Below are 14,831 nucleotides of genomic sequence, written 5' to 3'. Positions count from 1 at the left end.
TTTGAACCTTAAGTTGCGATTTGGTATGGACTTGGGAGAGTCCGAGTTAGGTTAGTTAATTAATTAACCTGATAATCCATTAGCCCGAAAATTAACTTGTTTATTTTTTAGGTCGTGACAACATCCAGCTTTTAAGCATTGGATTTGCTTTGGAACACTCATGTTTTAATGGTTAAAAAGTCTTCAATGATGAACGAATGTAATGTACAGAAACGGGATCTGTTCTTCATGGATCCAATGTATAGGGTTGGCGCTATTTTAATCAAAGGTTGGAAGTCATATGGTAGAAATGGAAAAATTACCAAAAGATGTCATAAACCTAATGCAATCGTGTAAATTCAATCATAACCCTTTTTTTGCCAATGGAGTCCTAAATCTATTGCATTTGCGCTAATTTTCTTATATGGTCAGCTTTGATTGAAAATCACCGACATGGATGCCAGCTGTCCTACATGGCGCGGCTGACGATGATGTGTATAATTTTTTTTGCTATTTTATTATCTTTTTCGAATTTCTTTTATTTTTTTCTTCCCTTCCTCCTTCCTCCAGCTAGCCGTTCGCCGGACCTTGGCGATTGGTCAGAGGCAAGGGCTGGAGAGATCCACATCTATATCAGTGATTTTTGAAAAAAGATTGATATTATAACTTTTTTGGTAATGCTCTCTATTGAAAATTCAAGTCGTTTATTTTTACTTTTAAAATCTTCAAGAAAATTGTGAGTTGTAAGCAATACCAGAAAACCAGAGCAATTGGAGTGCTGGAGCATCCCGGGAGGATTGAGACGAGCTCAGATCCCTTTATTACACTTAAGATTTGTATTTTGTCTCATTTGATGTCACGAGTTTAAATATAGTTTTCATGGGCTTGAATGTCGCAAATTAGGTGAAAATGGTAACACTTCTTTTTTTGCGACTCTTCTCAGTAATTTTTTAGAAAACTTATTAATTATTTTCCAACGATATAAAACAATGACATTCGGCTGATTACAAGGAAGTAGGTACACGAGTCACAATCCTATCAAGATATTCCATTAGATATTCTCTCAATCCAACATGCATGGCTCAATCCAAGTTTGGGTCGATAATATAATCTTATCTGTAATATAAGGATGAAAATCACAAGTGGTAGGGCAATTTGCTTCGGAATCCCGGGCGTTGGACCGTCCAGGAAACGTTCCATTCTGGCAACGTCAAAGCAATTAGAGTGCTGGAATAATATCCAATGGGAGAATCGAAACCGAGAGGCGCTTGTCGGCTTTCCTTGTCCGACTCCTCTACGTTTCTTGACCTGCTCAAATTCCTGAGAGGGCGTCATCCGTGACGGACCCCTCTTTGATTGCGTTTAGTCATCCGGATTTATAATCGGGATAAGATTAAATAAGATAAAATAAGAAATACAGGAATTTGATCATATCCAATCTGCCGTTTATCCGCCATTTGGTGAACTGTGGATTTAAAGTCGAATATCTTTATATCTTATCATATCCGTTATTTTGTAGAAACTTGATATCAATATAATGATTCTTGACTTGTATCATCCATTGGCTTTTTTCTAGAGCCAACACAGTGGGTCTCTGACCGCTTGTTGGGGCCGTCAGGTTGGAGCTCGAGAGGACGAACTCAAGGGCTGAAAACTACTCCAATGGCCACTCAAATGTTGCATCGTCATGATTTCCAAAGACACTAGCAAAGGGAATGCCCCTTGATCTTGTTGGAGAGAGAGCTTGATCCTAGTACGAGCTTGCATTCAATGTCGATCAGACGAAAGGCGGGTCCCTAACTCAGGCTCGCCACCACAGCACTAGGGACGTGTAACATATGATCGTATCTGAGAGTCTCCCTCCCTTGTTCATCAGCTCCAACATCAATCAAGCAAGTTTCTTATTTGCAGAATATACTCATGGCATCCTTACAGTTTCAACCATCATTTTGAGCAATTCGTACACAAAAGTTTGAATTACCAAAGGATCCAGTTATAATAGGCTCTATATGATGTGATACAAAATGATAAGATAATTGGAGCTACAGCTTCCATATCTGAATTATGCAAGATGTATGATCAATCAAAAGTTTGAGCTCTCACATGCCCCACAAAAAAGCGCAAAGCAGGTTGTTCCTGGTCAAGATTCAGTAGTGCGCCCTCATTGTTATTCAAAACTGAACCGAGAATCTCTTTCAAAAGATATGGCAACTGAGCAAATAGCCATAGCACCCCGAGGTATTTGAGAATTCCTCTCAAAACCTTCTTGAGAGCAACAAGTGGTACCCATCCACCTCCATAGCCCCCATCGTCGCCTAATCCAATTATAGCTGTAGTCAACTCCCTCTAACTTGAGCTGGGACACCTGTGGCAAGGGATCTTCGTAGTGGCAATCCAGGTCTGGAAGCTCCCAAAGTTGAAGATCCTGCCTGAGCATTTCCCAGACGATTTCCAGGAGCAACTTGGCTTCCTGCCCTGGAAATGGAGGTGGAACTAAGATTAGCTCTATTGCCATTAACAGCAGAAAGCTGTGTATTGGAACCTGAGTTTGCGGCGGTAGCATTTGCTAGTCCAACGGTCTGTTGACTTCCGCGAAGATTAGCTTCTAAACCGCCACAGGAGAAGTTGCCCACCGCACCTGGAGAGGCGGATGGGGCGTGGTGGAGAGGGGTGGCTTGAGTGATGGATAAAAAAAATCCTATGCAGTTCTATCTCACCTTCCTCTAGGATAATTTATCCCGCTGTATCCCCTTTATCTTATCTTGGGTAACTACCAAATACGGAATAGGATAAAATATATCTTATCCTGTGTTTTACCTGGATGACCAAACACAACCTTTATGTTTCATTTTTTTTTTGGCAAAAGTACACCTCAAGTATCAATAGTTATGTACAGTACTCACTTTAATGCCAATATATTTTTCGACTCACTTAAATGCCAAATCGGAGAAAAACAATCACAATATTGCTAACGATGAGAAATTCCGACTAACTAATTATATATTATTTGTTTTTAATTTTTTAACATTATGTGGTAACTTTTTTAAAAAAATCAGACCATGTGGACTTTTAAACTTAAAAATAAATTATTTTTTTAAAATAAAATTAAATAGAAAAATAAGCTAAAAAAAATTAAAAGAAGTTGCAGCGGTAGCCCTTGCCGTTGCCGCCCCACCATCTACGGCAATGGTGGGGGATGGCTAAGGGGGGTAACCGAGGTCTAGCCATGGCTGGCCGAGGCCTCACGGACCCACGAGGCTCGACCTCGGCCATCCCTCACCCTTGCCATTGTAGTTTCTTTTTTTTTTTTTAACTTATTTTTAAATTTTTTAATATTATGTGAATTTTTTTATTAATTTTTATCCTTTTTTTTAATTACTAACTGGGATCCTCCGGCAAGCCACGTGGATGCCACATAAGATTTCCGACAAAACTTTCCGGAGTTGGCACTGAAATAACCATTTTAAAAAACATTGGCACTTAAGTGATAAAAAAAAATATTTTCACTAAAGTGAGCGCCGTATACAAATTTTGGCATTTGAGGTGCCCTTCTATCTCCGTTTTTTTTTTTTTTTTTTGGTATTATCTCTAATTTTTTCTCTCCGACTTTTACTCTGTCACTTTACGGAGCATGGAGGTCAAATCCTACACCTATGATACTAGCTTTCCCATCTCCTAATCCCTTTACCAGCAAGACCGCATGCCTATTGGCGTTTCATATTTGTTTGAGTCTACTCCTTTTGTCATCAAATTATTGAGTCGGATGACACGTGACATTTGATGGGTATGTTAGTTTCAGATTTTTAATCATCTCTTTGTCACAGGTATATCAATTTGGAGTTTTTTTATGGTAACAACTCAATTTAACGGAAGCTAACATAAGGTAAATTTATCACTAGTATACCAGTTTGGATCTTTTGGTAGTCAAAGAATTAGTTTGTTGTAAATTTATTCCAGGTGTACCAATTTGAAATTTTTAGTAGTTAAAAAATTAATTGGAGATAAATTTGTCATAGATGTATCGGTTTGAAGTTTTCCGTAATATTAATCTTTTATTTTTCATATTGGTTTGCGTCCATGTCTTTGAAACAAAAATCAAAGAATCTTTGAGTGTTACCAAACATGCCTAAAGGACTGTCGTATTACGCCCAGAGTGCCTTTGTGCAGGGAGACACATCCAAGATAACTTACTTGTTAGAGTTGGAAATACTGCATCAATTAAGGAGAAGAAAAAGGAGGAGAATGTTCAGGGATACCGCCAAACTTAACATCAAGAAAGCCGATGACATGGTAGAATGGGAATTTAGTAAAGCTGTGTTCAAAGGAAATGAGTTTATGGAAATTTGGGCGAATTGGATAAGCTAACTTGTCAAGATTATACTTTCAATGTGAACCACCGATTTTTAATGACGGGTATACCTGTATAGAATAGAAAAAACATCTATATCAATTCATAATAACAAGCTTTATATAAACATATAATAACTTCTTTTCTTTTTCATATTACCCAATAACAAATACTTGGGGTTCAAAACACCTGACTCGGGTGTTGACTTCTCTTATTGGTCTTAATTAAAATGCTAACAATAAAAATATGTGACTAGCAATTACGTAAGTTGCGATGGTACTTATTGCCTATAGTTCAGTGTGAATATTTATTATCCCGAATCATAATATTTATGCATCTAACTGCTGTTAATTTATCGAGCGCACAGGCCTTGACTCCTAGCTTAATTTGGGGCGACGGTGGTAGCCTTAATATTCAGAGTACATATTGAAAATATAATGTCATCCTAGATTCAGCTGGAACAACTTTACCATCTCTTATCTTGAATTTATTTTTCCATATAAAGAAAGAACGGTTTCCTCGGATGAACCGGGAGTTCTTATCATGATTCAAGGTTCGTTGTGATGACTTACGAGTCAGATAGGCTCATTAGGGATGGCTTGGACTACATCTAACCTTTTTTAGTCGGCATGGCATCAGCTCATGCCATTTTATTGATAGAAAAAAAATTATTGACGTTGATTACATGTAAATTTAATCAAAATTAGGTCACCGTTCGTTTCACAAAAAATACAATTTTTTTGAAAAATATTATTCAGGAGCTCATCTTCTAGGAAAATGAAAATATTTTTCAATGTTATGGAGAAATTTCAAAATGGACTGAAAAATATCTTTCACCGTTCTATGGGGAAATGTGATTTAATTTTCCTTTGTGCACTTCTTTTAAAAAATTCTGGTGCGGCATGATGTAGCATGTTCCGCTTTGCTTGTGCTGTGGATTGTTATCATGATGCGTTTTCGTAACCAGTGTTCTCAATAATTCTTGTAGTGATCCAATTAAATAAGGACAAGCCAAGTTATATTCGGAACTTCGACAAAAGAAGAAAAAAAAAGTAATTTTCCGAACAGAGAGTTCAGATGAAATACGAATCTTTTTGGATGACGCAGGGGCGAAAGCTTCCTATTCTAGTACAATGACATAATTCAAATTAGATATAAATCCCTTGTTAAATGGAGGTATTTTTCGTCTTTTCAGATTGACTGGCTCTGTCACTGTCGTGTAGGAAAGGAGGAGCCCTGAGGAGACGCAGCTTGCGCTTCCGGAGCACGGGGACGGCCAACCTCCCGAAAGAAAAAGAGGAGCAGGATCCCCTTCACCCCCGACGGGCTATGGCGGAGGCAATCCTCTCCGAGACGGCTGAAACTCTGTTCGATTTCCCAAAGGATGGGAAATTGTTGGGGCGTTGACGGCGAACTTTACGAGCCCCAGAAAACCGTTTCCCGCTCTGTGCTTTGATCCCGCTATTTCTAAATGGTCATTCATTTTTATGTCTTGTAGTTTAGAATGCTCCTCTTTTCCTGTTAGTTGTCATGGGTTAACATGTTACGACGGATGTGATAAGGCTGAATCTACTCACTTGACAGGAATCGCCCTCTTCGTCGTCGTTACCAAGCTCTGAAATGTCTGGATACAAGTACGATGTGTACTTGAGTTTTAGAGGATCAGATACTCGCAATAATTTCGTACATATCCTCCACAAAAGCTTGAGAGAAGCTCGGATACACGCCGTCCGAGACGAAGATGTATGCTCTGATGGACTAGCTGATGGACTAGAGATCGAGAACGTGCTAATTGACGCGATCAAACAGTCGAAGGTTTTGATCCCCATCATCTCCAGAAATTATGCTTCCAGCAAGTACTGTCTCTGCGAATTGGTCGAAATGTTAAAGTGCGGGAAAACGAGGAGGGAAGCAATCATTCCCATTTTCTATGACATCGAACCCTCGGATTTGAGATATCTGGAGGATTCTTTTGAGAAGAGCTTCCTCGAACACCAGAGGAGTGGGGAGAATAGTGAGACCATCAAGAATTGGAAGGAGGCTCTCCTAGATATCGCAAATGTAAGAGGACTTGTAACGGAGAAAATACAAGACAGGTAATGGAAATGTTAAGATTGATTTTACAAGAAATTGCTGTGCCAGATCATAATAAATCATGCATGCTATCTCTCACATCGTTCGTTCTTTCTGTTTCGCGACTCCACTTAACCACTGGGCTTTCGGACCAAGCTAGACCATTCAAATGTAAGGCTATTTGGAAGTGCATTTAAATGCCTCTTTTGTTCTTGCGTCATGGTGCATTGCTCCTGGTTCAACTCTGCACATTCTGCTTTGCTCTGCTATGCTCTGTAATTATTGTTCCGATTCACCTTCTCATCATGTCCCCATAATTTGATGTCTGTACTGTAGGCAGTATTCCAAGCTCATAGATGCGGTCATCCCATTTGTTCTGCAAAAGCTGAAGGGTCGACTAACTGAGCCCAAATATTCAGTCGGAGTTAACGATCACGTGCAAGCGATTTTGGGAAAGCTCGATGTTGTGCATCACGATGGACAAGTAATTGAAGATGTCCGTATCCTTGGAATATATGGTGCTGAGGGGGTTGGCAAGACTACTGTTGCAAAACTTGTTTACAACCAACTCTGTGATCCCCTTCAAAGTTATCGCTTTCAAAGTTGTAGCTATCTTAAGGAAGTTCGAGAGTTATATCGACGTCGTATGATCGTGTCCCTGCAAAATCAATTAATCACAGACCTGAGAAGAAAACGTTCGTTCGCATCTTCTGAGGAAGCTGTGGCATTTCTTGCTAAAGAATTTCGCAATGAGCGGGTCCTCATTCTCCTCGACGACGTGGAAGATGTTGACCAACTCAATATGTTTGTTGGGGAGCTTAGTTGGTTTGGTCCAGGAAGTAGGATCATTGTGACTTGTAGAGAGAGCGACTTCCTTTCGAAGTTCGAAGAGGCTGAAATCTACGAGGTCAAACCAATGCAAGAGGGTAAAGCTCTTGAACTGTTTTGTAAGCCAGCTTTCGGAACGGTTTCTCCTAGGAAGGGCTTTGAAGCCCTTTCTCAGGACTTCATATCGGCTACTGGCGGACTTCCTGTAGCCCTTGAGGTGATCGGTTTGCATTTGCATGGGAAATTGGAGGATACATGGAAAAAAAAGTCGGAGAGATTGAAACGCACTCCTCAAGGGAAAATCATGGTGCAAGTCGACTTCTTGTTGGAGATGAGTTGCGATGATTTAGAAGAAGATGCAAAGCGGAAATTTCTGGAGATAGCACTTGTTATCATTTACAAGTGGCAAGACGGTAAACATGGGGGTATCGAAGTTCTCTTTGCCCGGGGTTTGGTCCAATTTGGGGAAAACGAGGAGCTGTCGATGCATGGTCTACTGAGAGCTCAGTGGAGAAAAATGTTATCGACCTCAGTCGCCACTATTGAACATGTAGTTGGCATTGAAGATCCAGTGAAGGAGGTAATCAAGTTATTGGATGTTAAAAATGATAAGGTTAAAGTGCGCATTGTTTTAATCCATGGACCTAGTGGAATTGGCAAGACAACCGTTACGAAGGCCCTATACGACCGACTCTCCTCTTGTTTCGATAGCTGTAGCTTTCTCGCAGACATTGGAGAAACAACAAAGAATGGTGGGGGTATTCAGTTTGTGCAAACTAAGTTGATATCTGATATTCTCAAGCGAGATGATGTCAATTTGGCTTCTTTCGAAGAAGGGATCATGTTTTTCCGGGATGTATTTCGCAAAATAAGAGCTCTTATTGTCCTAGACGATGTGGAAGAACAGTCTCATCTTGACAATCTTGTAGGAAGGCAGCTTGACTGGTTTGGTTCTGGAAGTCGTATAATCGTTACAGCAGAAAAGGCGGGGATTCTCCCAAACTATGGTTCTCGAGACGTGGGTACTCCAGTAGTGGTTGATCCCTATCCATTGAAGGAGATGGATGAACATTTTGCTGTTGAGCTTTTTTGCAAACATGCTTTAGGAACACACGGTTCAAAACCTGGCTATCCGAAAATTGTGGAGCGCTTTGTCAAAGCTACGGGGCACGTTCCATTAGTTATCGAAGTTATTGGATCACTTCTGCGTGGAAAAGAAGAACAAGAATGGATGCATATGGAGGGCTTGATAAAACCACGGGAGGAGAACTCTCGAGAGAAATGTTGGGAGATTTTGGAAAACTGTTATGGAGCATTACATGAAAAGCAGAAAGAAATGTTTTGGGACATAGCCTGGTTTGCCAATGGCGTGGACAGCCGAATTGCATCATATATGTGGCCTGATCGAGATCTTTTGCGTTACCATGTTCTGATGCCCCTGGTAAAAATTGGAGAAGACAACGTACTGCGGATACATAAACTGTTGAAGCACCTTGACAAATATATAAATCAAGAATGGCGCAGTAGACAATACATGCATTTTACAGACCTGGAAGAATTCAACAAGAAAGAGGTAAAGCCTTTTTGTTCAATGGTTTGTTTTCTTCTGTAAAATCGAAGCCTTGACGCATGCGGTCTAATTTGTTATCCAGTTTTCCACTTATTTTACCATCTATAGGTCTTCTTTGCATGAACGGAAAAGAATGCACCTTAGTCCTTATCACTTGGCAAAATTTGCCCATTGTGTTTTATAGCTTCGGATTGATTTGTTACTCTTGGCAAATGTAGGGAAAAGAAGAGGTGGAAGCCCTTTGCTTTGACTTAAAAACTCTTCGTCCCCATATATTTGAGGAAACCGATTTCAAGAGCATGCCGAAAATTAGGTTCTTGAAGTTGGATCATGCGAGTATGACTGGAAATTTTGCAAATGTATTTCCAAAGTTGAGGTGGCTTCGTTGGCATGGTTGCCCGAGGGATTTCGAAGCAACAGAATTTAGTCCGACAGAACTGGTCATTCTGGATCTTTCATGGAGCAAGGTCACCGATGATTGGGGAGGTTGGAGGTTGATGAAGGTGGTTTTCTATTTACAGCTCTAATGCATTTTGTCCGGTTAATTATCTGGCAATTGACCTTGTGATATTTTTCTCTCCTGTTTTGCAGATGGAGCAATTGAAAGTCTTGAACCTCACCGGTTGCACTGACTTACTGATAAGTCCGAAATTTTCTAGCTTCCCGAATTTGGAGAGATTGATTCTAGAGCGATGCTCTCGGTTGGTCTATTTAGATCCTTCAGTCGGTGATCTCAAAAAATTGCTTTGCCTGAATCTGAAGTCCTGTACTGAACTCAACCGGTTGCCTGCCGAACTGGGTCGCCTGGAAGCTTTGAAGGAGCTCCTCATTGACGGGACTTCTGTGGAAGAAATTCCCTTGAAAGGTTATTCAAAGGAACTCGAAACTCTTTCTGCCTCCAATTGCTTGTCATTGAGTCTCCCCGATGGAGTTGGAGAGCTGGCGAAACTCCGGCGCTTGTCTTTGAGGAATTGTCGTTGGATACGAAAACTTCCAGAGTCCATTAGCCAACGGGGAAGCCCTTTAGAGGAGCTGGATATTTCGGGAACAGGCATTTCTGAATTGCCAGATTCCTTTGGTAATTTGAAGAGGTTGAGAGTGTTAAAGATGGACTATTGCTTCATAAGAGAATTTCCTAGCTCTATTTGGCGTCTACAGAGCCTTGAAGAAATACATGCTGCCTCGTGTAGGAATTTAAAAGGGGGGATTCCTGGAGGCATTGGGAATCTAGAAAATCTGAGAATCTTGAGGCTGAGAAATTCTGCTATTTCCAGCCTACCTCCTGAAATCAAGCATCTTTCCAAGCTGGAGACTCTGGATGTACTTCACTGTGACAAGCTTTCCGAGTTGCCAGAACTTCCCTCTGGTTTGGCTATCTTCCATCGGAGTCCAAAATTGAAGGAGAAGGTGTCTAATCCTTAGAATTTTGTGGAGCAGCATTGTTTCATCACTGTGCAACTTGGATGACAGTCATTGAAACTGGTCTTTGTTCTACTTACCCTGGGCTATGCTCAATAAAGTTATCCAGGATAATTGTTATTATTTCTGCTGATATTTCATTTCAAAGTGTATGAGCTTCCTCGGATATTGTAGCAGTAGTAAATTAATAATTAAAGACTAAGTAAAGCAATAGTTGGGGACTGTAGCAAGTTCATGGAGGAGGAATCGGGCAAACGGGAGCTTTATTTGATCCTAGGCGCGGGCACTTCCATTGTGCATATTTTTGCATATTGTAGTGAGCTTCCCGCCTGTGGCCGTCCCTTCAACTTGGCATGGTGTGAGCTCTGCGCCCGAGACCTTCCTTTCATGGCAATGTGAGCTTTAGCAGCCCGGAGCATTTCCTCGGCCTGACGAGCTTTTGTAGCCTATAGTTTCCCTATCGACCTGTGCAGCCAATGCATCCCATGGTCTCTTTCATTGCACCGTGAGCTTTCGCAGCCCGAGGCATTTCATCGACCTAGCGAGCTTTCGATGCCCAGAGTTTCCCTAACGGCCTGTGCAGCCAATGCATACCAGAGTCTCTTTCATTGACCTAGCGATCTTTTATTGTAGCGTCCCATACTGCTGACACCCCGATGGGAAGGCTTCCCAAAATCCAGCTCTTTTCTTTAGTTAATCTTTCGTAATTCAGAGTAATTGACGCATGCGGAAGCTCTAAAATAGAAAATTCAAGCAAGGCAGCCATATAGGCACAAGTGTATGGAAATACAAAACAACAATATGGCAGGCACGCCTACACAAAGGGTATGGCCTTTCATGGTTTCACTAACCGGATAACACGCGTTAACGACAAAACACCCATAGGACAAAACATTCGGTTTTATAGTATCATTATCCAGTTCTTTACAAAAGTTCAAAGATAATGGGAGCATCCTAAGTTACGATAACTACTCTCGGCTTCACGGCACTCTCGGCGGATTTCACATTTACCACCAACATCCATAAGTTACTTCTTGCCGCCAACAACACCGGTTAGCTACGCTAATATGAAATACAATTATCCCACGAGGGGTGAGCTCAACTGCTCCGCGAATAAACGTCTAACCCAATAGAATGCAAGCATTGAAATCAGAATGCCACATCAACAATTCATGAATCCAATTGTGCGTTTCGGGCGATTCACATATAAAATTTCTTTCGAAAACTCATGAATTCGTCTACAATGCAACGCCGACTCACAAAGAGACCGTTCTCTCCGAATCACACAATGGAGGCATCTCATCACCAAAGGCATCCCCGAATCACACAGCGGAGGCATCCTCGAATCACACAGAGAGGGCATCCCGATTCCATACCAGCTCCATGGGGCATCGTCGGATAAATCTCACGATGGGATAATCTTTTGTTTCACCGTGAAATGTCATGTCATGCAAACACAATGCAATCTTACCCTCGTGAACGTTCGGAAGATTCAATGCAAATGAATGAGTCACATCATTTTCATGATCATGCCCTTTTTAGAAATTCAATACATAAATCATGCATATCAAGCGAGAATCCAAGAATACAATCGGGATTTCAAACCATCGGCTTACGATTCTAATGTCAATCCAAACAAATTGTAAAAGTTAGAAATCCACTCGGTTGGATTCAGAAATTCCAATATCTAAAGATAACATATGGACGAAAGACGACAACGGATGGTCGGTGACGGCATAGGGTGGCAAACGGTTAGCAGCACGGCCAAAGGCGGCACACGGCGACGTGAACAACGAACGACGGCCGAGCGGCGATCATGGCCGACAACAGTGGTCGAACGGTTAAGGGCGACCGAATGGTGGTCGGTGGTTCTCAAACAAGCAGAGTGACGACGTTCTAACGATCTTACAACGAAACCGATCGCTTAGGTATTTATAGGTGAAGCAGCTGAAGTCTAGTTAGTTTAGACCGGTTAGCTTGTCGGCAACTTGCGGTGGAGTCGGTTTATGACGAATCAGCAGCTTCAGCTGCTTGCGGTTGCACCAGAATGCGATACGTATCAAGCGGCTTGTCATGCTTGACGCTTTGTCGTGCTTATATTGGCCGAATTTCAAATTTCGTGCTAAATGATTTTAAATTGTCAAGCATTAACCTACTCCTACTTTAAGCAGGTGAAAGTTTAGGTCATTACAATCCTCCCCACTTTAGGAAATTTCGTTCTCAAAATTTCAATCTTACTCTCTCCTAAAAGGAAGGTTCTTATGGTGGAATTCTCTTCACTCAATCATGTGGCTTTACTATGCTTCTCTGCGTATTCTAATCTTAATTGTCACATCTCGCAATAATATATCAATCACCAGAATTCCATATGCACAATCAGTTATACATGGTTAACCATCAAACCACAACGTTGTCAATGCAAATTCAAGCCTAGGATCCACAAATATCAATCGCCAGAACTCCATATCCATAATCGGTTATACATGGTAATCTTAACTTATTGTCCAATTCTTCGGTTGATCACTTTGCTACATCCACAAATAGTCATAATAATCATTAAACTTACGAGTGATCAATATAACTCCTTATATAATGAGTAGCATACGCTACTGCCAATCCCGGACAAAAGAGAATCACATGCACTTGTAATTTCAGCCGCGTACATGCCTACCAAACACTTCATCCACTAATGTACCTTATCACTCCATAAACCGCTCCGATACCAAAAGAAGGAATGTAGCGTCCCATACTGCCGACACCTCGATGGAAAGTCTTTCCAAAATTCCGCTCTTTTCTTTAATTAATCTTTCATTATTTAGAGTAATTGGCACATGCGGAAGCTCTAAAATAGAAAATTCAAGCAAGGTGGCCATACGGGCACAAGTGCATGGAAGTACAAAATAGCAATATAACAAGTAGGCCTATGCAAAGGGTATGGCCTTTCAAGGTCTCATTAACCAGACAAGACGCATTAACAACAAAACACCCAGAATACAAAACATTCATTTTTATAATATCATTAACCAGTTCTTTACAAAAGTTCAAAGACAATGAGAGTATCACAAGTTACGATAACTACTCTCGGCTTAATGGTACTCTCGGCAAACTTCGCATTCACCACCAATATCCATAAGTTACTCATTGCCGCCAACATCACCGGCTAGCTACGCTACTTTGAAATATAGTTAACCCACGAGGGGTGAGCTCAACCGCTCCGCGAATAAATGTCTAACCCAATAGAATGCAAGCATTGAAATCAGAATGCCACATCAACAATTCACGAATCCAAATGCATGCGTTTCAGGCGATTCACAGATAAGATTTCTTTCAAAAACTCATGAATTCGTATGCAATGCAATACTAGCTCACAAAGAGACCGTCCTCTTCGAATCACACAACAGAGGCATCCCCTAATCGCACAGCGGAGGCATCTCATCACCAGAGGCATCCTCGAATCACACAGCAGAGGCCCTCGCAGAACATATCATGCGGCATCTCTTCGCTGGAGGCATCCCCGCATCCCCAAATCACACAGTGAAGGCATCCCCGAATTGCATAGCGGAGGCATCCTAATTCCATGCCGGCTCCACGGGGCATCGTCGAATAAACTTCACGGCGAGATAATCTTTTGCTTCGCCATGAAATGCCATGCAATGTATACACAATGCAATCTTACCCTCATGGACGTTCAGAAGATTCAATGCAAATGAACGAGTCACAACATTCTCATAATCGTGTCCTTTTTAGAAATTCAATACAGAAATCATGCATATCGGGCGAGAATCCAAGAATACAATCGGGATTTCAAACCATCGACGTACAATTCTAACGTCAATCCAAACAAAATATAAAAGTTAGAAATCCACTCCCCTGAATTTAGAAATTTCAATATCCAAAGATAACAAACCGACGACGGATGACGACGGTCGGTCGGCGACGGCCTAGGGCGGTAGACGGTCTACGGTGCGACCAAAGGCGGTGCACGGCGACATGAACAATGAATGACGGTCGAGCGGTAGCCATGGATGATAACAGTGGTCGAATGGTCGAGAGCGGTCGGACGGTGGTCGGCGATTCACGGACAAGCAGATTAACAACATTTTAACAATCTTATAATGAATAAGCTGACTTCCCAGGTATTTATAGGGGAAGCAGCTGAAGTCCAATCAGCTTAGACCAGCTAGCTTGTCAGCAGCTTATAGTATAGTCGGTTCACGATGAGTCGGCGGCTTCAATCGCTTGCGGTCACACCCGAACGTGATACGTGTCAAGCGGCTTATGACGTGTCGTGTTTAACGATTTGTTGTGCTTATGCTTTGTCGTGCTTACATTGGTCAAATTTCAAATTTCATGCCAAATGATTCTAAATTATCAAGCACTAACCTGCTCCTATTTTAAGCAGGTGAAAATTCGGGTCATCACATTTATAACCCAGAGTTACTCTGTCCACATGTAGAGCCAATGCATCCCAAAGTCCCTTTCATTGTCTAGATCATCTTAACAATGATTTTCCTCTTGGGATAATATGATGATTGATGATATCTTCCAAGCCGGTCAGCAATTTCATGATAATGAATGACCTTCAAAATCTCATTGATTGTTTGTGCAAAGTAT

General features: G+C 41.3%; 1 protein-coding gene across 2 annotated transcripts in view; it reads left to right on the top strand.

Moving 5' to 3' along the window:
* The window catches only part of LOC115756623 (disease resistance protein RPV1-like), a 42,024-nt gene extending 31,658 nt beyond the window's left edge, over positions 1 to 10,366 (top strand). Inside the window, exons 4-5 of one of the 2 annotated variants that reach the window (XM_030696471.2) lie at positions 9,017 to 9,301; positions 9,390 to 10,366. In XM_030696471.2, the coding sequence (XP_030552331.1) occupies positions 9,017 to 9,301; positions 9,390 to 10,220 (1,116 nt within the window). In that variant the 3' untranslated portion in view covers positions 10,221 to 10,366. The remainder of the gene's footprint in view (positions 1 to 9,016; positions 9,302 to 9,389) is intronic. The other variant, XM_048276101.1, reaches the window with a different exon arrangement.
* The last annotated feature ends 4,465 nt before the right edge of the window (positions 10,367 to 14,831 follow it).

This window comes from Rhodamnia argentea, chromosome 3 (genome assembly GCF_020921035.1).
Source record: "Rhodamnia argentea isolate NSW1041297 chromosome 3, ASM2092103v1, whole genome shotgun sequence".
Lineage (NCBI taxonomy): Eukaryota > Viridiplantae > Streptophyta > Magnoliopsida > Myrtales > Myrtaceae > Rhodamnia > Rhodamnia argentea.
The sequence above is the reverse complement of the archived record's forward strand: the minus strand, read 5'-3'. Positions and strand labels throughout refer to the sequence as shown.